This window comes from Scatophagus argus, chromosome 2 (genome assembly GCF_020382885.2).
Source record: "Scatophagus argus isolate fScaArg1 chromosome 2, fScaArg1.pri, whole genome shotgun sequence".
Taxonomy (NCBI): domain Eukaryota; kingdom Metazoa; phylum Chordata; class Actinopteri; family Scatophagidae; genus Scatophagus; species Scatophagus argus.
Genome location: NC_058494.1, coordinates 19,456,871 through 19,481,419, shown reverse-complemented (window position 1 = coordinate 19,481,419; position 24,549 = coordinate 19,456,871). Strand labels below are relative to the sequence as shown.

The following is a 24,549-nucleotide window of genomic DNA, read 5'->3' as shown; positions in this document are numbered from 1 at the left end:
AAACCATCCGGTGAAATGGCGGATGGACCGAAGACAACACAGCCACCCACAGAGCAAAAATAATAGATTTCACTTACAACTGATGTCATGTGGAGACATGAAGATAACTGAACGGGTACAACATAGTATGTGAGGGTACTGTAGCAGATGGGACATGAACTGCAACCTATGATTAATCATTTATTTTTCTGATTGTTTTGTGTGTAGGGTTGCACTGGGTTCCCATCCAATCCAATCTGACATATTCAGACTGCTTGTTTTGGGCAACCAAAATTTACAAAACCTAAAGATATTCAATTGCCAAGAATGTGAGTTATATTCTAAAATTTTGAGAGACTTTGAATCAGACCCGCTTCTCAGTACTACATGAATCTTAGTTTCCTGTGAAGAATAAGCCCAAAGCCCAAACAGAATAAAGAATGGGTTACTTATATTTTGAGTCATCGTTTCAAACAGAAATATTAATTTGCTGGTTTCAGCTCCTTTTCTCTTCTTTTCTTATGTGATGGTGAAGTGAACATATCTGACTTTTTGGACTGTTAATCAAGAAGCTATCTGAAGATTGCAAAACAAACATTTTTCAGAAACATTTTATAGTCAAAATAATGAATCCAGTCATTACTAGTTGAGCATATCCATTTGAAGTTATGTCAATGAGGAAAAGATCATTCACAAAAGTGATTTTATGAAACGTACTGTATCTGTCCACAGGGTTTAAAACACCATTAAACCCGTTAGCAGCTCTGTGTGAATGAATGAAAGACAACCAGCTGAAACAGTATGCTACTTTAGCTAAACCTAACCCCTCCAGCCTCACCTGAAACCAAACCTTCACGCTAAAATTCACTGATTTATGTTATGGGGACTGGACTTATGTTACGTCTCCCACACAGGATGACGAGCTCCCACAACTTAACGTCCCTGAAAACACACACACAAAAACACACTCACAGTTAAAAACCTGGAGTGTGAGTTGTGTTTTTCCTTCCCGGTCGGAGGAAGCCGCATGGCAGGGCTGCAGCTCCGAGCCACGCTGAGATAAAACTTGGTGGAGGAGGAAGAGGAGCCGGAGGACGAGCCGTTTATCCTGCAGTCTGCACAATCAAATGCGAGCACCGACAAGGCTTGCAGGAGTTCAGACTCCACTAAACTCACCTTTGAGACGGTCATATGGGGCGAGATGCGTCGGCAGGTGGTGGTAGTTTTCCCTGACGAGGACCCGGTGAAGTGGAGCTGCCGCTGCTGCTGCTGCTGCTGCTACTGCTGCTGGAGGTGCCGGGTGGAGACCAGTCGTGTTACAACATCGGTGCTTGTTGCATGGTGGTCATTTTAAAGCCATGATGCCCGGCTCGACCTTCAGAGTCCTCGATAGGAGAGCTTACAGAGAGAGTATATCCCTCCTGCACACACCACAGGCAGTATGGGGAGGTGGGGTTGGGGGAGGAGGGGGGGGTGAAAGAGGAAAACAAGTGCCGGAGGAGGAGGAGGAGGAAGAGGATGAGGGGAGATGCGAGCACAGGATGCGACAACCGAGGAGGGAGGGAGGGAGGGAGGGAGGAAGGGGCGAGGCAGTTCAGGGTGAGCACGTAAAAGGGTGACAAAAAAATACCAAAAAGTGCACCTGGAGTCCTTTGGAAGTGATTTGCCCTGCAGAAATGACGGCGAAGAACATTCCCCGTATAAACTTTAAATTTGTTTATTGTAATGATTTGCATGCATCTTCCCTTAATTGCTTATTTAAACCACGCGTACATGAAGTACACACAGAAGTCCTGCTGTTCTTTTAAAACAACAAAAAAAGTTGCTTAAATCTTGTGTTTAATGTTAGTTAGGTTCTAATATCACAGATAACCACAGATACAAATGACTCGTGAAGTGACTCCGCTTCTAATTAATGATAATTTGTCACGTGTTCAGATTTTCGTGCATAATATTCAAGGATTCAAGGATTCAAGGAGCTTTATTGTCATTTCACACACATAGAACATGAGTGGAACGAAATTAGTTTCCCCGGTCCCAGTATAAGCCCAATTGCCTAACAAATAAATATAAATATAAACAATGCTATGTAATATAAAAACAGTAGAATATAAAAAAATACAGTAGGTGATGTAAACATCAGTGTAAACAGTATAAACATCAGTGTAAACAGTATAAACAGTAGTGCAAATAATATCTGTCATATCTACTATTTTTTATTTTTTGCATGTATCTTTAGTTATGTATATGTTTTTATATAAGAGCATAAAACCCAAACCAAAGCAAATAAAAGGGCTTATGGATTACCTCTGCACAAATGATATCAAACACATTCATACCATTAAAATATACTGTAAATGTTATTACATTAAAGCACGCATACTGGAGACTACAAACAGTGACAGCGAGCCAAATGCAGCCAAGATCCCACAGATCAGTTTGGCCTCAGGGCCCTGAAGCAGGTGTGACTGGTCAGCACAGTGTACAGCCGTTTACTTTGTCACAGTACTTTGTGTGGATTCCATATGGTTTGTCCGGTGCACATCTGTATTTTAGGGCGATTGTTGCCCCCTAGTGTTGAAACAGAGCCATCACAAGAGGATTTCTGAAAGCAGGAGGTGCATCACAGAGATGACATGGCTATTGTCAGTGGTGGTGGAAGCATACAGATCCTTTAGTCAAGTGAAAGTAGTGGCTCAAGTCCTGTATTGAAAATATTATATCAGTATAAAGTGCACTCAAAGCCTTAAAAGCAAAAGTACTTAAAAAAAATCCTTTGTGACTGTTATACTGTTACATATTGTATGATTAAAATAATATTACTTATGCATTAATGTCATAATATAAAACTGTGTTGATGTCGAGCTAATTTAACTATTTTATTTAGAACTGCAACTAATGGTTTTTTCCTTTTGGTTTGATCTGCTGATTATTTTCTCAATTAAATTATTGTTCAGTGTGGAAACTGCCCCCCCCCCCAAAAAAAAAATAGTGTGAGATTGCATCCTTTACAAAGATCCAAACAATTCCCAATAAATTAAAAAAATATAATTGTTTTTAAAATAATTATAATAATTGTTTACAAAAATTTAAGTGAAATAAAAGAAAAGCAGCAAAATCTCACACGTGCAAAGATGGAACCATAAAACGATTTAAACACTTATTACAATCCCTGCCTATTTATTTTGGAATTAACCTGACGTTTCCTTCATAGAAAACTTTTGTTTCATGTTTGTGATCATGACAAGTCCTTTGCTCGTCAAGCCAGCTGCTGACTCAGATATCAATCAGGTGAACAAGACGTTCACGGTTTGTCACCTGGGCAGGGCTGTGGAAGAAACACAGCCAGATGTTCTTCTACATGAGAGGACTTCAGGCTGCTTCCAGCACTTTTAGCTGTGGTTATACAAAAAGTAGGACTCCTCATGCCCCAGAGGCTCATTGGTCGAATAGCTGAACTGCTCGGACAAGTCGCCTGGCTTCAAAATTCTTCCTGCAGCGTTAAGCAAACAAAAATGTTCTCATAAAACAGAGTTGTGGGTGTTTGTTCATGTAGACCCGACATGTGCGTAAACCGTTCTCTCTAAGGAGCTTTTAATAAGAGAGAACTTATAGAATCCGATGGAAAAGAGTGTGAAATGTTGATGTAATGGAAATCTTTTCATTAACCCGTAGCCCTAAGAAGAAATTATTATTAAAAAAGACTTATTTGGTGAATACTAAGGTGAAATCTGTAACTCTGGAATAATGTCAGTAGGTTTTGGGGTTAGTGTCATACAATTTAATATTTTAGATTGTAACCACCTTCCTTTAGGTTAAACAGACAACATATTGTGTGGGCACACTTACACATGCCCCAAAATTCACCGTTTCTGGTTGAAGGCTCACTCGTATATTGAGATCCTTTAGTTTGTACAAGATTTTATACATTAGAAGAGTATGACTTCAAACTTGATCTCAGCTATTAATGAAGGGCTGGACCGAGATGGTGAAGTGTTCTCAGGACCTGGAAAACACCTGGAGGGCCTCCCTCTACAACTTAACAGTTACAAAAACAAAATGGCTGCATATTAAATGATAAGGCGACCGTATTTCTTTCGCTTCACTCCTCTTCTCTCATTATTTTCTTTTTCATTTTCACAAAAGCCATTTTGTATTTTCCTTCAATTCCTTTAATTTCTTGGCTTGTGTTTTGGTGGAAGTGAGAAATTGGGGAATTTGGGAGTTGAATGTTGACGGACCATTGTTGTGTCCTTCTTTTCCTTGTGTCATGTCTCTTGTGTTTCACTACATAATAAAGACACAAAAATGGCCAAAAACATCAGGTATGTGGCATTGGGCCATGATCAGATGCTCTATTTTCAGTCATAAATCATTTTAAAAAGACAAAAACAAAAGTCTCATTGTAGATTTAGTAAAATTTAATTTATCTACAATCATTCCTCCCTACAGGCATACAGACTGATATTCTTTATTCATTTCAATGTGGCTCATAAACTGATAAGTTACACAATATCATACAGAAGCTGGATGCCAAAACTGGACAAAAAGTTGCAAAAATATCTTTTTTTGTCTTAACATCTTTTCTGTCAGTGTTTTGCAGCATATCGTAGAGCAATTAGGCTGAGTTGTGAGAAGTAAAATGGAACAACTCTGAGTGTTGAAATACTGTAACACAGTGGACTCGAATCGACGGGGGTGTGAAGATGAATTCACGGCGCAGCACAGCGACATGTTGCAGGTGATGTTAATGCTGTAGGTGCATCTGGCGGGAGCAGCAGAGCAGGATGTGAACAAGCCAGAAGAGCTCAGCAGCCTGTTTGTGATAAACTGAGGAGGGGGAAACATCAAATGTCTTAACATGTGCATTTTTGCTACATTTGTTAAATCGTCCTCTCTAAATATCCCAGATGACTCTTGTGTCAAAAGTAACCTTAACACTACAGGACAGCACGGTACAATGAACATGTGAGTGGCAAACTCCATCACAAACTGATGGTAAGGAAGTGGCAGAGATGAATGCACTGACTTGTTTAAATCACATAGCTGTCACTGAAAACTGAACAACCACATCCTGAACACACACACACACACAAAAAAATGTCCCAATAACTAACATGTCCATGTGATGTGACAAAGGGGGTAAAGGAAAATGAAGGTAGCATGGCAGCCGGAGAGAGAAACTGCTTCAATATATTAGTCCTATGCTTCAGTTTCTCAGGTGTGTTTAAGTCTTTTCTTGGCAGACAAATTCCCCATCTCTCTACTTTATCTTCTATCAGTGTTTTTTTTATTATTTCCCCATCTAGTCCTCATCTTCATCGTCCTCCTCGTCATCGTCATCTGTTTGGTCCCTGGCGTCAAGGTCATCTTCGTCGTCCACCTGCAAGGAAAGTGTCACAGTCTAACTAAAGCAAACACACAAAACACAGCTGAGTGGTCGGGACACAAAGTTTTTCAAGTTTCTGCTCTACCACAAAGCTAAAGCTAAACCCGTCACAACATCTCTGCTACCAAAAACTACTGCCACAGTTAACTGGATTCGCTGGGAGTTTTGAAAACCAGAAAACATTACATTAATGACTCTTTTTATCAACCTACACACAATTTTGTTTTGACAGCCAGGAAGGACGACATAACGACTGACTAAATACAAAGGCTGTTTCCTTTATACTCGGATCGACCAATCAGCTTGCTCTGTGAGCGTCGGCGACGTGTTGGCAACCCGCACAGCCCTGTAATGGCAAAGATTCTGGTGCCAAAACAGAAATAACTTCTATCAAAAACAGCTGTCCTTGCTAATTTATGACTAACCCAAAATGAAAAGGGCTGCAGGTGACTGAACCTCATCAAAGTCAGGTTAACTTGTGGAAAAAAACTATTTTCTTCTTCTTGTCTAGTTTTCGTCTCGAATTTAACATTTCTAGTTCTTGTAAGCACTCCTTAGTTTTACCTTAGTTTTAGTCATTATTTGGTTTTAGTGCTGATGTTGACATCAACATTATGATAAAACTAACTGTCAGTTTTCACTGATAATGAACACTGCATTGTTATATTATTTGCTGATTATCAGATGACTGTTTGTAACTACAGTCTGCACTATAATTTATGTATTCCCAACTTTAGTAACATAAATAAAATAATAGAATAACTTTTTAAAATTTCAGTTGTCTAAGCTGCTTCTTGACAAGTCCATGAGTGACGTTTGATGGCAGTAAAGCCTTGCAGCCTTCATGGCCAGAGTTAAAACTCCTGATGAATTTAGAACATAAGAACATAAAACAGAGTTTGTCTACCGTCTCTCCCATCTCTTTGAGTCTCTGTTTGAGGCTGTGGATCTTTTGGTCCTGGTCTGCCAGCAGCATCAGCAGGTCATCCTGCTCCTTCTTGGATTCCTGCACCTCCGTTTGCAGCTTTGCTTTCTCAGTCTGCAGGATGGCGACGGTGCTGGTGGCTGAAGCGAGCTGCCGCTCCAGCTCCGCCCGGCTGTCCGACCAGCTCTTTGCCTCCTCCTGAACGAACAAACAAGAGGGGGCACAGGGGGAACAATGACAGGGTGAAGATCATAAACACGATGATCCACTAACACAAACCATGGGAACTCAGGAAAGTGAGTCAATAATATTACTGGCGTAGATCAGGAACAGAGGTGTGATTACAGAAATCATACAGAGTTATTCTGCACACCTTGAGTCTCTCTGTCTCAGTCGTCTGTGCTGCAAGTCTGCTCTCCAGTTCTGCCATCTTGGCAGCGTCTAGCGAGCCGTCACTGCTGGGGACTGTGCCCAAAGACTGAGGGGAAACCAGTGAAAGGTTCATTAAACCAGCATCTGTTATGAATATTATTATATACACTACACAGACAAAAGCACTGGGACACACCTCTTTATTATTGAATGCATGTGAGGTATTGGGCTGATTTTCAGGGGTTGAGCTCAGCCTCTTACTTCCAGTGAAGGGAAATCTTAATGCTTCAGCAGACCAAGACATTTTGGACAATGTTATGCTTCCAACTTTGTGGCAACAGTTTTTTTGAAGGCCCTTTTCTATTCCAGCATGACTGTGCCCCAGTGCACAAAGCAAAGCTTCATAAAGACATGGTTGGATGAGTTTGGTGTGGAAGAACTTGACTGGCCCACACAGAGTCCTGACCTCAAACCCATACAACAGCTTAGGGATGAACTGGAACAGAGACTGTGAGCCAGATCTTTTTGGTCCAACATCAGTGTCTGACCTCACAAACGCACTACTGTATGAATGGGCAAAAACACTCGTGTGGAAAAAACATCATGTGGAAAGTCTTCCCAGAAGAGTAGAAGCTGATATAGCTGCTAAGCTGTGTGTGTGTGTGTTTAGAATGTCCTGTCATTAAAGTCCCTTTTGGTGTAATGGTCAGGTATCCCAATACTTTTGTCTATATAGTGTAGATGTACATAAGAGAGAAGGTGCAGGTCAGAGTAAAATCCTGACATTACAGAACAACTTTGATCACATGTGACCAGGAGAAACTTTGCCCATATGGTGCAGTCGGCACAGAATGTCATATTTGCATGATATTTACCCCAGCTTCAGCTGTTCTCAACAGTTCTTGTCTCTCTGTCTTCATGTGGTTGATTTCTGCAGACTGTGAGTGGACCTGACTCCTCAGAGCCTCCAGCTCCTACAACAAAATCAACCAACACTTGCAAAAAATATGCATGCAACACATACACACATCATCTGAATATAAGGAAAATGCTTTGGGTTGATGTTTCAAGGCTAAGTCTGGAAATATTTTATATTTTTGTTGTTGTCAGAGACTCCAGAAACATTGCAATGTTTAACCATAACCTCATATATTCTTATTCCACTGCACCATAGGCTTCCATTATTGTCCAAAAACTATTGTAAATGCATGAATGAGCCACACTGTTCCTTCATTACCACCAACACAAGCACAGCAGTGTATTTTGAGTCATACACTTTGTAACTTTGTGGTCAATTTTCTTAAGATTTACATCTTCAACAGGAACAAACAGGCTTGGAGTTGAATGCTATAAGTTCGGTAAGTTGGAAAAACATTGAGAGACAGACCAATTTTGTTTGGTTTTGTAACAGGAATACAGAATAATACCAGCCTTATCCTTTGGACAAAGAGAAAGTGTAAAATGATGAATCTCACCTTGAGCAGTTCTGTGTTGTCTGATCCTCCTGCTGAACCTTCTGCTGTCTGTGATGTCTCTGATCGCTACAGTTACATACAATGAAAACACAAGCAATGCAATTTAATGCCATTATCAATGTGACAGGGTCAACGTTAAAATCTACTCAGTCCCTAACTGCAAGATTATAGTCAGAAGAGAGTCGGGTGTATTTTCATTATTGATTATTGATAAATCCATTATTGTGGCACCTTTAAAAACTCAAATTTTCCCAAGTTTTTGAGTCTAAGTTACCAACGGAGGCAACAGTTTTGAAGATAAAGCAAAGGTTATGCAAAGTGAAGCTACGTTTTATTCCCACGCCTTCTCAGTTATAACAATCTGACCCTGTCAGTGGCAAGAGCAAGCATTCAAAGTGGATGCACTCAATCACATTATAGCCTGTTGTGTGGCTGTTGAATGCAGCACTGTTGGCCAATACTGGATCAATTTCAGAAAGTGTTGTCTTCATCAGTTGCTTACAGATAAAGGCATGGGAAAACTGAGTCCAGTTTGAAAAATACCAAATTTACTCTTTAAATGTCAGACCAGCAAATATGCTCGGTTTACAAGCAAATCATCCCATTGAAGGTCAAAACAAGGAAAGCTTTTGGAGTTTTTGCTTAAAAAGTAACAAATGACCAATGGATTCTCCCTCTCTGACAAACACAACCTTTCACTCCTCGGGTAATTGTTTCGCTTGGTAATTTGAGTCGGTTTGAAGTTGTGCTGTAAAAATCGGTTTGTTGTTTGAAGTCGTTTTGGTTTGCCTGAACCCTACAGTTGGCAGCCATTACTGCAACGGCGTCTGGCTGTTGCCACATTTGTGAAGGTTGTGTTTTGGAGTTCAGCATTTGTTACTCAGAATCTACCTGCTGTTTACATGTTGTGTTTGACCACAGAGAACTAAACACAGTTTGTGTAATGACGTCAACTGTCAACAGTAATGACTGCGGATGACGACTCTATCTGTCTATCAATCATCCTGTCCTGGAGGCTGCACGGTGACCACCGTTAACAACCGCGAATCACTCCTCCAGGGTGTCAGCGAGCGCCATGTGAAGCTCTCGCAAACAAAACAACACGCACACACAAACACCACGATTCAGACTGCAGACTAAGCTTTGAAATAATATTTATCTTCGCTGGTTTTATTTCACGCACACAGATACTGCACGCAGACGTTCACTAACCAGGGTGTCGATGAGCGCGTCTTTGTCACTGAGTTGCGTCTGAAGGAGTGCATACTGCTTGCGGAGCTCCTCCACTTCCTCTCGGAGCTGCGTGAGCTCCTCCGTCTGCAGCCCGTTCACCTGCGAGGCGTCTCCCTGACTCTGGTTCTCCTTTCCTGAAGTTAAAGCGAAGGGAAATGTGATGTGAATGATGATGTTCTGCGCACAAACAAAAACCAGTTACTGTAAATGTATTCAAAGTGATACTGGCTTTTCTAGGCAGCTAAGACATATTGGCTGATTTATCACAGTGGTTCTAGTACTGTAAATAACCACATCAAGGCAGTACTGAAATGCGTTTACACTCTGAGTTTTACATACACAGTTTTTATTCATCACTCTATGCAGAAATGATAACATTTTAGTCCCTATCTAAACTCTTCAGATAAGGCGTTGTGAACCCTGCTACACTGAGCTTTACTGCAGAGAAACAAAGCAACCACACAAGCCATGAGGCAGGTTTAAAACATGTCCAGTTCAACCACATCCTTACTTATTCAGAGAGAAAACTTAAACTGCCCATTTTAAAAACCTGGCTCAAATAACTCAGTTTCTGTTGAGGAGCTACTGCATTTACTGTGGCATGATGGACAGTTCTGGTGCATTCACTTCTGAATGACAGATTTAACATAATATTGTTTAAGGGAACACTGTCACATTTTGGGAAACAAGCTTAAGGTTAACACCTGAGTTTTAAACACACACTGTTCAAATCAGGATGTCGTTAACCTGGCTCTGTCCAAAGTTCACCTCTGAAACTACTGTTTCTTGTTTGTTTAATCCACGTGTAAACAGAAATCTAAAAACAACTGTTTTTTTGACTCAGAGAGCTATGTGACGTGCTACAGTTTATCCATCCACTGCAAAGATCGGCAGAAATGGTCAGGGAGAACAGGGTTTAGTACTAATGAGTCATTTAATGACTACACCTTCCTTCCTGTTGTTTACCAAGAAACTGCTCTACAACTGCAAACTGTCATATTCACACAGTGTTTGTGAATGAAAGTACATGAGAGTATTCCCAAAATGAAAAAAAACCCTCTCTGATCATGCATGTTGCCCTGTGCACACTGTTGGAAAACAGCATGTTGCAGTACACCCATATCTCAGCTGCGAAGCAGTAAAACTTTATCAACAACAGGAACAAAGGCCAGAAATATGAAATGAACAGCCAGGACATGCAAAAGGCATTTAACTTTGCCTTCAGGAACGAAGGACTAAAATGTGCTTGTTATGAACTCGCACTGGTCCGACTTTTTCCACAACACCTGTTAGCCGTTAAGGCGGGAGGCAAACCCACCTAATTTTAGCTTGAGGATGTTGTACTGATCTTTGTGCTGCTGGATCTGGGACTGCTGCTGGGTGACTGTGGTCTGCATCTGTTCGTTCTGAGATGACAAAGACGACACCTGCTCTTTCAGCTCCTGGATCTGGGCATCCTGAGGGTCGCACAGTCAAAATTAAAAAGTCAACAAGAGAGTACAACATGTATAAATAACATCAAATACACACAAAAACTAAACCACAGGCAGAGCTGAAAATGACACCATCACTTAGCTCTGTTTACCTGTTCTCTGATCAGCTCTTTATACTGGGTTACAATGTTGTCATGTTGCTCCAAAGTCTTCTTCACCTCCTCTTCCTTCTTCTCCTCCTCACTGGATTTATGAACTGCTTTGGTGATCATACCTGTAAATAATAATAATAATAATTCAGGGGGGAAACAAGAAACAAGAAATGAATTATGGCTGGATGCTCAGAACTTTCTCTGACTGACCCTCCAGTTCTTTGACCAGCTTGGTGAACTCGTGGTCGAACAGCATCTGCTCTGGAGACGGGAAGACGGGCTGCGGCTTCTGAGCTGCCCGCGAGTACAGCTCATGTTTGGTGATGAAGCCCAGCTTCTCTACGAAGTTTTCCTTTCCGATCCGCTTCTCGATGAGCTGCTTTAGCTTCTCTCTGAGGAGGAGAGAGATGACGAGGCTTAAACTGATGAAGGCCACAAGTCAGAATGCGTTGGTGTGACAATACACTTCTTTATACCACATGTGTCTCGCTGAATTTTTGATGCCTTCAGAGTTTTTCCTTTCTCCACGCACTTTAGGCAAGGTTATGAAATCCCTGCTCTGCTCGTAGAACAACCGCATGTGAACTTTTCGACTAATAAGACTACAGCAGTTCATGTGAATGTATTTTACCGACTTCCTGTGCGGCCACAAAATGTGACCGACTTTGGTTCCGTAATATTTGTATATCTGGCAGGTTGTTTTCACCGTGAGTGAGCCGGTGCTTACTTGGTGTAGTTTTCCAGCGAGTTGTCGTTGTAATAGATGCAGATGCCGAGAAGCAGAGCACAGAGGCCCTGCACCAGCCTTTCATCCTCTCCCAGGTTCTCTGAGATCTGTGCTGTCAGCTACAGGAGTCACAGGAGTCAAGGATTCATTCAGAACCAGCCAGTGTCGAACTGCCACTCCCATTTTTCACCTGACAGTGGACTAAGATGTTCCCATCGTTATTCATAATCAGTTTTTTGTTGCCACGTTTTACGCTGGAGGACTTGATCAAAACAATGACTTAATTCAGGCAGTTATTATAATGGAATTGGTGTGCAGTCTGCAAGCTGCTTCAAGGATACAAAGGGCACGTTTTCCTGATTGTGTAGGAAATGTGTGACAGCTATCGGACAGTTGCTGATCCATGTGCACAGCAGCATGAGGAGGCCCACTCTGGTCTGCACTTTACTGCCCTGCAGACCACGAGAGAAACACAAGAAATGTCAACACATGCTTCTATGACAGTAAAAACGGCTGACAAGAGTCTAATGTAGATCAAAAATCCTAGAGGTATTCAGCCTTTTTTAGTTTGGAAAATGAGGAACCAGATGTTAAATATGGGACGTTATGAAGGTCTAGGCACATGATGATAATAAGCAGTATCAGAATAGCAAACAATTTTAGAATTTAACGATGTTAGGATTTTTTGATGAAGTCCAGATTTGGACTTGAGTTAAGCAATGGTTTTTGTCATTTCCTTAAAGGGCAAGTTATAATTTGCATTTGCTGAATGTGACACAAAACAATCAAGAAATCCAACAAAATTATTGCAAAAAAGGAGGCTGAAAAAAACGGCAACAAAAGTGCCCGAATGTGAGCTGATGTTCAAACAAGCATTAATTTTGTTGGCACATGAAATTTAACCCAGTTAGCCCAAATTTCCTCCAATCCTGACATGCTGGAAGTAAAACACTGTATTTTATTTCTTGATCAACAAAAATATGGAAAAGGTTAAGTGAATCCATCAATGCTTAACTTCAATCACATCAACCATTAGTGGTTAACTGAGGTTATCACAAACAACAAACTAGGACACAGTCAAAATTAATACAGTCAGAGGATCCAAACGGTGTTATGTCGACGAGGCAAGCTGCATTAACCTGAATGAATAATTCAACATTAAAGCCTTAAAAATCCTCATCTTTACCTCCACCAGTGATTCCACACATTCACAATTTTAAGTTTGTTTGTGTTCTGCAATTTTCATTCTGTGGGGGATTGATAAGCTGCAATCCATGTATCATAAAAATCATAATTTTCCTGTATTCCCAGCTGTCAGCACATGCAAAGCAAAACCCGCTAAATGTGCTTTCAAATGATGCAAAATGATTTGTAATAATAAAAACATAATCATGCATTTCCATGAAAACAGCTTTGAGAAGCAGGTAAGAGGTTGAAGATCAGTTCATACAACAGACCTCAACCTGGACTCGTCTTCCAACAGACACATTTTCTAGGAAACATCCAGTAAACAATTGAGAAACTTATCTCAGTTGGCTGCAGAAAACGAAAAGATGATTTTCATGGAACGTAAGGTGAGGAAAACTCCGTAAACTCTACACGGAAGCTGAAGGCTGCTAATAAGATTTTTTTGCATTAATACTTAATGTACATCATGCTTTAAAATGAGCAGACTTCTTTCCTCAAGTGAAATATGCATGGAGATCTGAGCAGTGAAGGTGAAAACTTATCAGCATTCCATACTACAAAAACTTACGAAATCACCTTTTCAGATTTAGTCTCCAAATGTGATGCAAAAATGAAGAAGAAAACAAAAGACAGGAAAATGACCACAAATATTAATTAAACACACGCACACACACACACACAGGCCTTGAAAAGAAAAATTCACAAGCATACTTTGTTTAAAACTATAGCTAAAACTCCAGACTCCATCTAGTCACTGAATCCTTTGACGTGAAACATCATCACAATCAGGAGAGACACACTGACACAACATCAGCGTCTTTCGCTCTAAAAGCTAACTGACCACATCCTTGTCAGCCTGGGTTTCCAAGTGTCTGGAATACCTCCACAGGCTGGCTCCCAGAAGACAATTTCAGCCATCTGAACCATCTGTCTCATCTGACATCCTCCTTTGCCGCCATGTCAGACCCCGATGACTTCTGGCCACAGCTCTCGGTGCTCAGATTTCAAATTATTTAAGTACGATATTCACAGATTAACCTCAATGCATATTTAAGATTACCGGGTCTGTCCAGCTGCTTCAGTTACTATTTAATCAATTCCCCATGAGCTTCTGAGTGTTCAAACGTATAGCAGCAGATCTGATTCTACAACTCATTTACAAACCCAACCCTTGTCCTGAAAGACTGGGCTTTGTGTAGATGAGATTTTGACTCTATTGAGTTCTACCACTCGAGCTCCTGCACTCACTTAGACGCCCCCATCAGAAAGTGACATTTGATGGACCAGCATTCGGAAGTTTGCAGAGACTTTCATTTTTGCCTTCTGCCCGACTGGGAATGCACCAGGGCCTACACCGAGACTTTTTTTGGCATAACTAAATTCCAGCATAGAGGCCCACTTTCCCCAATCCAGGTTTGTTCAATTACAACAGCCGAAAGCAAGGAGTTTGTCAAGCGGTAGCAAAGAGTTTTATCAGGAAGGCGCACGGAAATTTGACAAATGCCTTTATCTCACACCTATTGCAGAATCTACAATGACAGAAAAACAGAACTGCCAACTCCAGGAAGGCTGGTTATGTACGGCTAAATAATTTCAACTTTCATCTCAACACTAAAATTCTTACCTAAAATAAGCCTATTTTGGAACCACCTGAAACCACAGTGCAAATTGAACAATCCTCCCAAATATAAACAATAAAATCATCTCGCACCTGCTCTGTGCATTCACAAGCCAGTGAATAAAAGAACAAGGCCATCGAGAGTGGAGATCTCACACTCAGACAGGAAAAGTCCCAAAAGCTGCTGCAGTACGCACTTCCTGAACAGAGAGGTACGGGCTTGCAGTAGCACACTAAGAGGTCAGAGCTCAAAGTAGGTGTTGGGATGACATCATCTGAGATAAAACCACTAAAGCAGCTGCTGCGTCTCCTCTTCATTAAATCTCTCTCAGGTGTACACTTGTGTATGCGCCCACACTCCACAAGTGAACACAGTGAGAACAACTAGCGCCAAATCTGTGGGGAGGAGTGCGCTTGTGTGACACAGTACTGAAGGGGAAGAGCTGGGCCATAGCTGCACGTTAGGGACAAAGAAGTGGTAGTAAAGAGTTACAGGAAAGCAAGATCCCCCAACAGATGGGCCAACGAGACCCCTACTACAGATGCCAAGCCAAAATATCCAGCACAGGTGCCGCCCAAACACTCAAAAACACACAGACACAGTACACACACTCGTTACTCACCCGCCGGATGATCTTATCTCCCTGCAAAACCACAATAACGTGACATTGTTCTATTCACTGTTGTTGACACTTAAGTATTAACCTTTGTTTATTTGTCAAAAAAATATATGCCCTGTTCTTACACAGTCCCCTCTACCCTAATGCACATAACCTGTTGGTGTCTCCGTCATGCGTCAGCAGCTGTAGGTGCCATGTCTAAGTTTCCTACCTGGGAGAGGATGTTGGTGCACTGTTGCAGCAGGGACACAGGTGGCTTTCCCAGGCTGGTGGCCAGTTGAACCCTCAGCAGCTGCTCCTTCTGGGTAAGGTTGTCCTGCAGGGCGTGAGCCAAGGCCACAGCGGCACACCAGTTGGACAGAGAGTCTGCTGAAAACAGGCCTCCGCACAGCAGCTGACCTGCCGATATGGAATTTGCTGGGGCGGAAAGTTAGCAAGTCAGTAAACAAATAATTACAAATAAGACTGATTATATCAGGCATTCACACATCTTAAGTGTAGTAACGTGCATTATGTAATGTGCATGCCTAAACCGCATTCAGCTCCGGGCCTCACTCCAAAATCCCATTTGATCATAACTAGGTCCAGACTGCTCCCATTCAACAAAGTTTTCTGTTAAGCAGCAAGGAAATCTGCTTAACAGTGATTATTGTTGCCTATTCATATAGTGACTGAATTCACAGATAAAATACAGTGTACTGTGTTAATATTTTTCCACAAAAATAAAAACATGATTCAACTGATTGACTGAGTGGATCTATGAGTGACAATTTATTTTTAGTCACTATCTGCGAGCCAGATGCTTCTCCTGCACCCACAAGCGAAGATTTTTCCTAGAATGCATTTTGTTTTTCCTGCATCGCATTATATATGTATATCAGCTGGTCAGTGTTTTAAATGTCTTGAATCCAAAGTTCAAAAATTGATGTTACACTTATGACTGCTGGAGCACAGAGAAGTCAATATTCTACAAGAGACGTCTTTGTTGAAAGGGGGAGTTGGAAGAAGCTTTGCACGAAGGTGCGAATCACACTTTAGCATTTGTTCTGAAAAGGTGCTGTAAAATATGCCAATTTAGGACTCTGCATTCATAAAACTGATTAACGTACTGGACGGCTATCTGTATGATGGAAACATATGAAGTCGCCGCCGGACAATTCGTTTACGAGCACTATAATCTAACAGCAAAACAAATGACAAATTTCACTTCCAAGTTCTCAGCTTGGTATAACTGACCATCAATGGTGGAGGGCAGCAGCGTAGCCACAATTTCCCCCTGGCCTTTCTGGTTTTTGTAGAGGAAACACTGGAAGCAGTAAAGGACTGCGCAGCGAAGCACAAATGGTTGTCTCTCATTCACCATAGACATGAGCAGCACCACGATAGCCGGCCTATGGACAGACGAGGAAGCGCGATCAGAGAGAAAGTTAAGAGTCCGTACAGAATTTGTTATCAGATGGATATGAAGTGAAGTAAGGTCTCGGTTCTCTGGCTGCGTCTTACCTCGGAGGGTTTGAAGGAGCGTTGACAGATGCGAAGTAGTCCTGGTTGACCTGTGAGCCTCTGATGACCTCTGATACAGTGTTGATGGTCTGAAAGAAAGTGACCAGATCACAAGTTTGGAGTCTCAAACGAGCCAGCCGTTGTTCAAATACTTTCTGCTACAGCCATTACCTCAGTGAGGATGTCAGCAGGCACTCCTGTAGCCATGAGGATGGTACACAGCTGCTGCAGCAGACCACACTGAAACATGGATTTCTGACAGCTGGACGTAGCTCCAGGAGAGTTCACTGGAGACACCATGACTCGTACCAGCTGGGAACACAGAGTTACGCAAGATTTCAATAAAACAACATTCCGCTGCCCTGCTTGTTTAATTTGTGATTGAGTTTAAGCAACAGCCCAACACGACTGCTTTTCATTACCTGCAGCATGAGGTGGAGGTTGGTGACCTTCTGTGCCGACCAGCCTGAGTTATCGTCGCCGACCTCAAACCAGGGTTTCATTCTCTGAATGTAGGAGCCCTCCTTGAAGAAGTTCTGATTGGAGCTGTTGTTCTTCAGCAGGTTGAGCAGCAGCAGCAAACAGTCCTCTACCACAATACCTGCACCGAGGGGAAAAGGGTGGGCGACAGGACATGATATCACAAGAATTATCATCTTACAATTTCAATAGCGGGAAATACAAGAAGCTGAAAGTGTATCTAAAGTTCGAGAGATAATTCCAGAAAAAATGATTGTACCTCCATCACTGCTGCCTTCTTCTGTGATGATATCCAGGAGACGCTCAAATGCGTTTTCAAATGCCACGATTTTCTGAATGGCAGCGTTGCTTTTGGTCAGCTGTTGAAGCAACAGCAAGCCCTGTTGGAGGGGAAATAGAGGTCATCATACATCTCCTGGTGTGATATTTTTTGAAAAAAAGATCTGGATTAAACACTTCAGCAGGACTTCAGAGTTAAATCAACATCATTAAAACTGTACTGATGGCTGTATTGATGAGTGAGACCGTTTTAAAAACAAATAAGTGAGTCTGAAGGCTTCTCAAAAGATAAAACACTGCGCAGCTCTCATTAGGCCATTGACACAACATTTTGCAACTCTGCCAAGTCATAGTGGCTGCACTTACTTTATATTATTTATTATGTTGCAACAATCGTGTAGTAAATAGTAGCCATTGCATGTATATGATTGGTCAATGTAGTGGCTTGTAGGATGATATCAAGTGGTGTTTGCAGCAAAAATCACAATTTTTGGTACAACAATTTTTTTTGTTTGTGCCCTCTGAACTGACAACACAAATGCACTGACACGTTCAAACGGATGAGTCTATGGGTTTCCACACGGCCTGAACATGACCCGGGTTTTAGTAGGTGGTTTGTCACAATAGGCAGCATAGACAAGTACTTACATCATTGCGAATTACTTCTCTAGAGTCTGCCAACAGGTCCATCAATCTGGAAACACCTACAGATGGACACATGAATTAACATTTTGCTCCCAGGACAATGTTAGCAAAACGACTCATCTTTTTGTGTGAACTGTCAACTTTTCTGGCTAACAGATGCTCTCAGTGAAGGGATACATACACTATACAGGTAAAAATAAATGGATGGGGTTGATTTTCAGGGGTTGGGCTCACCCCCTTACTTTCAGTGAAGGGAAACATTAATGCTTCAGCAGACCAAGACATGTTGGACAATGCTATGCTTCCAACTTTGTGACAACAGTTTGGGGAAGGTCATTTTCTATTCCAGCATGACTGAGCCCCAGTGCACAAAGCAAAGTCCATAAAGACTTGGTTGGATGAGTTTGGTGTGGAAGAACTTGACTGGCCCACAGAGAGTCCTGACCTCAACCCCATCCAACACCTTTGGGATGAACTGGAACACAGATTGTGAGCCAGACACACAGAAACACTCCAAAATCTTTCACAGAAGAATGGAAGTTGTTATAGCTACTAAGCTGTCTATGTGTTTAAAATGTAATGTCATTAAAGTCCCTGAAGGTGTAATGGTCAGGTGTCCCAATACTTCGGTCTATATTGTGTAGACATACGTAAGAGTGAAGGTGCAGGTCTGAGTAAAATCCTGACATAACAAAACAACTTTGATTACATGTGGACGGGAGACACTCACCCATGGGGCTCACCAGAATAACACCCTGGACCTGAACGCCCTGGTTCTTCAGGAGAGCAGTCAACAGCTTCACGCCAGGCCAACGTACATGAAAGTCGAACTCCTAAAAATCACAGTAATACATAATATGTGTGTGACGGTTGTTTAGACAAATATGATAGGCAGACCTCCCACCACTGGAGCAGAACCAGCTCAGTACCTCCAGCAGAGTGAGAAGCAGGGTCACATGTTCAGGGTCCTGAATGAACCTCTCTGTGAACTGGGCTCCCAGGTCATCCGCCTGCTTCTGGACATTCTCATCTGTGAAGGAGGTCAAAGACTGAAATAAGTAATGTCTCCAACAAATACTACGACAGGAAACAAATCTAGTGAGGGAACCAGTTGCTATGTTCATAGCACCCATCCTGAGGCAGAGAGAAATAACTACCGGATGATCAAACTTTCTTAGAGTCTTTATCACATGTGATTTTACGCTGACTGACTTTACACAAACATGTCAACTTATTCAACAACTGTGTATGCACTCAGGGTGATTCTTGTGAACACATCATCTGGAAAAACAAAAGGTGATACACAGATGAGGGGAGAGTTGGATGGGAAGGTAAACTCAGACGGGTTACTGTAGAGGAGATTCTACTATGTGCACATACAAATGGACATCTGATACAGGAGAGAGCTCCAGTGTGACAAACGGGGTTGCAACGCTGCTGCACTGACAATAAGAGCGTACCCAACCTAGTCAACTAACCTTAGTGCAGCAATCCAGATCATTTTATATTTCTAACAGGACTATGTGTAATGTGAAACACCACTTCATCACCCCTTGACTCTACAGCTTCCCTCAGTTCCGCAGAACATTTTAGCTTCTTTTAGCACATAGTTTTGCTTTTTCCAGCCCACATCTTCATTGTTTTGTTTCACTCTTACTGCTCTCATCAGCATTTTTTGTTTTTTAGACACAGCAGGCATTTTCAGTGAAAATGTTTGTGCTTTACTTTACTTTACTGTACTTTACCTGATCCTTACCAAACAGGACAGAAAAAAGCTAGCAACTGGCTAGCGAACATAGCATCACAGTTAAAAAGACAAATATTTCCCTCAGGAGTTAGTTGACACCCAAAACGTACTGGGCCTGCCTGGGTCTGGGTTGCCAGAACCACAACTCTAAATGACTGGTGAGCGTTTATGAAGTGTGGTAAAAAGGGAACTATTTGCTTGTCATAACCACTTTATAAGGGGCACAAAACAAAATCAATTTGAAAAATCAGTTGAAAAATAGCAATAACTTTCAAGAAATTGTGTCCTTGTTACTAACAATCCACAGAGCTCGAAACAAAACACTAGATTCTACCAAAAGAAGATAAGGGAATATCATGTCTTGGTAATCTGGGTGAATTCTGAAAGAAAAAAATTTCAAAAAAGCAAACAAAATTAAACAGAAAAAAATCAGAACAATGCAAAAAACACATGACATACTAACAGACAGACAGCTCAGGGATGTGATGGTATTAGTGAAGCGTTCTTGTTACCACCCAAACACCTTCTAGTCACTTTTCCAGTGCCACCTGATTTTAGTGAAGTTAGTTATTTAGCAATACTATAATCGTTGCATGGATAGCTTGGTTTCAGTCCTGACCAGGCATGGAAACATTATTGTGCTTCCCTGAGACAGGGAAAGGGGTTACTGCAATAGGGGAATAAAGCCTCACCCAAAAGCTAGGATTCACTTCAACCACTCTGAAGGTGCAGAATCAGCTGACTGATCCTCATGAAGACATGCGAGACAACAACCAAAACCAAGCCTTGATTTTTATTAGCTGTGTGCAATCTGCGCATTGCAGGAGGCGCAAACAAGACTATTCATGTGCTCTTTTTCAACAACCCAAATAAGAGGAATCTATGATTTGTCAGTGCTGCTGGTGGTTAAGGGGTCATCATGCACAGTCAAAGAGTTTTACCTTCTGATTCATCTGTGGGGTTAAAACATGGAAGAGAAGAGAGATGAGAACCTTTACTTAATGCAGTCATTAACAGAAGATGGGGATCGAAACTAACTGATGTCCAGCTGACATGAACTGAAATTAATTTACACATGCAAACAAAACTATGATTCAGATACTGCAGAATTAGGATGAATTACCCTCAAATGAAAGCAGTTTAAGGCAAATTTGGTTATTTCAAATAATTGTGGAAGGGTTTAATACCTTGCTCTTCTTCCTCATCGTTGCAGATGATGTTGTACAGTGTGTCCAAAGCATAGCCGAGGATTTCAGAGTCAGACCTGTTTAATTAGGAGGAAGAAACAGAGTGTTTACAAGACACAGGTTTCATTTTTAATAGAACCAGAGTCAAAAATAGCATTTCTGCAACACCTTACTTTCTACTGTAACAGGTGTAAAGCTATTACAGGTCAACAAAACAGATACCAGACGAAACAAAAACACAAATATTTCATTAACATACCTGTCAGTTTGCAGTATGTTAATCAAGTGATCCATTGCCTGTGTGCCAACTTCCATACGATATTTCTAGAAAAGATCATAAGGAAGGCAAAGTGACTTTATTTGTATAGCAAGCTTCAACAACAAAGCGGTTCAAAGTGCATATAAGACGTGGAAAGACAAGACTGTACAAAAGAAACACATATAGAGACACATATAAATAGGATTTTGACCGGCTGAGATAACAGACTAAAATAAGCTTAAAAGAAACTTAAAAGCAACTGAAAAGAAGTGTTTACAACAACAAACTTCATATTGAATTTCTTACAAAATACAGGATGCCTACACATCCGTTTGTGTATCTGAACTACGCTGACACAGTGGTGTGTTAATGTTCAACCCTCTGCCTCTTAAACCCCTTATTCACATCTGATCAACTCATTACTCATGGTTGATGGGGTAAGCCAGTAACTAAACTATCCATGAGCAGAACTGGCTTTCTAGTATTCTATGTCAGTGATAAGTTCATTTCAATCAGCAGAGTTTGACAAATGAGAGTTTTATCCACGGCAGAAAACATTCAGAAATGTGCCCATTAGTTTACATGACATTTACAAGAGAGAACAGGGATTTATTTCCACTGCTGTGTGCTCTTTTGTTGACAACTACTCCTGTAAATTAAAAAAAGATTAATGCACTAAACACCTACTGAATAAAGAAAGCTACGGAAGCATCAGTAATGCTGATTAACACAAGTCTCGCCTCGTCTCGGACGCCCCGGTAGCACACCTGTTAAAGCGGTGGCCCAGGTTTGATTCTGACCCGCAGCTGGATGCATTTCTACTGCATCTCTTTCAAAAAAACAACAATATAATACTTAATACTTTACCTTAGAGAGGGACTTGAGGGCACGGACAGCATCTCTGCGGTCGTCAAGGAGTGTCGAGGAGGCCACCCGGTCACACAACTTCTGGATCTGTTAATTGAGAAATCATTTTTTTTATTCCGTTTGTATTTCTGTCCCACTTTTCACACTTACTGTTGTGAGAAGCTAAGATGGGAGAGGAAGAAAACAATCCTGTTACACAAAGTTACACACCTTTGTCAACTACTGGATGGTTTAACTCATTCATGATTCTAAAAATAATTCAACATAGCTACCACCAGTAGAGATATGCAAAAATATACCACACTGCTTCAATTTTCTGGGGCCAAAAAGATTGGTAAACACTGGTCTACAGGACACAGTTGCTAAAGTTTCTCTGGAAGAAGGCAAGAAACTACCACACTGTAGAACGAGACCAGACTTAATGACACTGCCAAGGTAAACTTAGACTCAAAAAAGTCTGAGTTTTGCTGACTCAAAAAAAGTGGATTAAAGTTTAGTCTTTGCGCACCAGCGGAGTGAAAGACAGTGCTGACATTAGGGGACAGGTGTTCTCTCGAAGCAGTTAAAACAGGAATGTCTACAGACAAAGCTCTGATTATGTGGCTATAACGCTCCTGCAATGCCAGCAGGAGCAATTTCCAAACAGTATAGCTCTGCATACAATACTCTGAATCCACCTTAAGCTCTGCTACATTAAGATGATAATTGTTTCATGGCAGGATTATACCATGTGAGGACTTGCTACTTTTTTATATTCAGCACTGCAAATAACTTATGGTGCTGAACAACATCAGGAACTTGAGGCCCTCCACTCGTACTCTGACAAGTGGCGATGAGAAATTGTCACTATGAACTGACACTTTTTGGACGGAACAACCTAGTGGAAAAATACCATGTTAATCGATAATGAAAGTGATCGTTAATTGGGACCTACGTGACTGTGCATTAGCAAACAAGAAGGCCTATTTTTCTGTGGCACTGTAGCTTAACCACATTTGACTCTCCTTTATCAGATAGTGGAAGTGACTTTATTTAGTTTCTGCACTGTTGGAGGTCATTTGAAGAAAAAAAAATAGTGCAGGAAGATTCTGATTGAGGAACTGACAGCTGATACTCCTTCTATTCGTCACTGTCTGCTTGCGTTCATTCATGTTTCATTCATTATAGCTACGCGTATGGAAAACAGCAGAACTGTCACAGAAAGCCCGACTGCTGACTGACAGATATGCTACGTTAGCTAGCTAGCCTTCTAACTAGCTCGTTCTAAATAAGAGAGGCCCCAGTTTCTTAACATATGTTTCTGGGTGTCTTTACGGGGAAATATATACTTCCGTGTAAAAGTGTGGTGACGTTTGTGTCTGGTCTCAGTTTGTCAGGTACACTGAGGTGGAAATCTTAGCTAGCCTCCGCTAGCCTCCACTAGCCGGGCTGGTTTCCTACCGTCTCCGCTCCTGACGGCTGCGGCCCGGCTGCCTGTCCACCCATCACTCCTCTGAAGAAGTTCATCTTTAAGGACGTCCTCTCGGTGCCGTTTCCAAAGCGTCTCTCTTTTTGAAAAAACCTTCAAAATCCCCCCTGAGTGGTCGGTGCTATAACTGTGTGAACAGGAAAGGGACAAAGGTACACAATGATGATTTTTTTAGACACTGTGTACAATTACTGATCGACCCCGGAAAACAAATGTGATAATAGTGCGCATGCGCGCAGACGTGGCGATACGTGGCCGATCAGCAGAGTTCAGTTTTTTAAAGGGCAAGCAAAATTCACTCATTGTACAGCACAATGTATGAAAGATCATACGCTGATGCAAAGACCTTCACCCAGTTAACACCGTGAAAAGATAATACAAAAGCGGCAGTAAAGTAGAAATAGAAAATGCACAACAAAATAAAAATACTCCATTACTAGTAAGTGATCTGCATTGCATGTTCAAATTAAGTGAAAGAGCAGGTGCAGAAAACTTTTCTCAAGTATTAAAAAGAAAAGCACTCGGTAAGAAGTAGACTGGCTTCTGGTAATGTGAAATTAATTTATATAATATATTTAGAATGTTATTACTGATTAGCATGTAGTAATTTAAGGGGTATTTAAGTGTTCTATGTAAGTCTGTAATGCTGTGCATTAAATGATGCAGGCCTTGGCAGAAGGAAGTGATTTTTACCTAATATCAAAGGCTCAAAGGCTGACTTCTAGAAAGACCCCATGTCAAAACATAGCTTTAAAACCTTTATTATTTCAGTCAATGTAGTTTTTATTTGGTAAATTCTTAACCAAATGTGACCAAATTAAATCACATTTCCACACAGATTTGATGTGATGCAAATTTAGGGACAGGTGATATAAAGAACTTGTTGATTACATGAAAGAGCTGTATGGTTTCATGCAGGAATGTGCAAAAGTTCACAGTATGCAATATAACAAATATTTCAGATGCACAAGATGGTAACCTTAAAACATGTATCAGACATGAC

The 24,549-nt window shown here is 41.3% G+C and overlaps 2 protein-coding genes across 5 annotated transcripts in view; both read right to left on the bottom strand.

The window, feature by feature from the left end:
• The window catches only part of coro2aa (coronin 2Aa), a 37,252-nt gene extending 35,793 nt beyond the window's left edge, over nucleotides 1–1,459 (bottom strand). Inside the window, exon 1 of the mRNA XM_046416348.1 lies at nucleotides 1,156–1,459. Coding sequence (XP_046272304.1) covers nucleotides 1,156–1,170 — 15 coding nt within the window. The 5' untranslated portion in view covers nucleotides 1,171–1,459. The remainder of the gene's footprint in view (nucleotides 1–1,155) is intronic.
• A 2,926-nt stretch (nucleotides 1,460–4,385) lies between these two features.
• uso1 (USO1 vesicle transport factor) lies at nucleotides 4,386–23,774 on the bottom strand. 4 transcript variants are annotated; one of them, XM_046416314.1, is made up of 26 exons: nucleotides 23,519–23,774; nucleotides 22,079–22,165; nucleotides 21,212–21,276; nucleotides 20,953–21,029; nucleotides 20,707–20,718; nucleotides 18,948–19,048; nucleotides 18,749–18,851; nucleotides 18,022–18,077; nucleotides 17,354–17,474; nucleotides 17,037–17,215; nucleotides 16,786–16,926; nucleotides 16,615–16,703; nucleotides 16,348–16,502; nucleotides 15,323–15,528; nucleotides 15,115–15,135; nucleotides 12,027–12,137; nucleotides 11,686–11,804; nucleotides 11,169–11,350; nucleotides 10,959–11,080; nucleotides 10,692–10,830; nucleotides 9,353–9,507; nucleotides 8,141–8,206; nucleotides 7,541–7,639; nucleotides 6,667–6,771; nucleotides 6,276–6,491; nucleotides 4,386–5,362 (listed from the first exon to the last, which is right to left on the bottom strand). In XM_046416314.1, the coding sequence occupies exons 1-26, from the start codon at nucleotides 23,582–23,584 to the stop codon at nucleotides 5,285–5,287; spliced, it is 2,871 nt and encodes a 956-aa protein (XP_046272270.1). In that variant the 5' UTR covers nucleotides 23,585–23,774; the 3' UTR covers nucleotides 4,386–5,284. The 4 variants fall into 4 exon arrangements, with proteins under 4 accessions (XP_046272270.1, XP_046272289.1, XP_046272280.1 ...); XM_046416333.1 differs by lacking the exon at nucleotides 15,115–15,135; XM_046416324.1 differs by lacking the exon at nucleotides 20,707–20,718.
• Nucleotides 23,775–24,549: the final 775 nt, after the last annotated feature.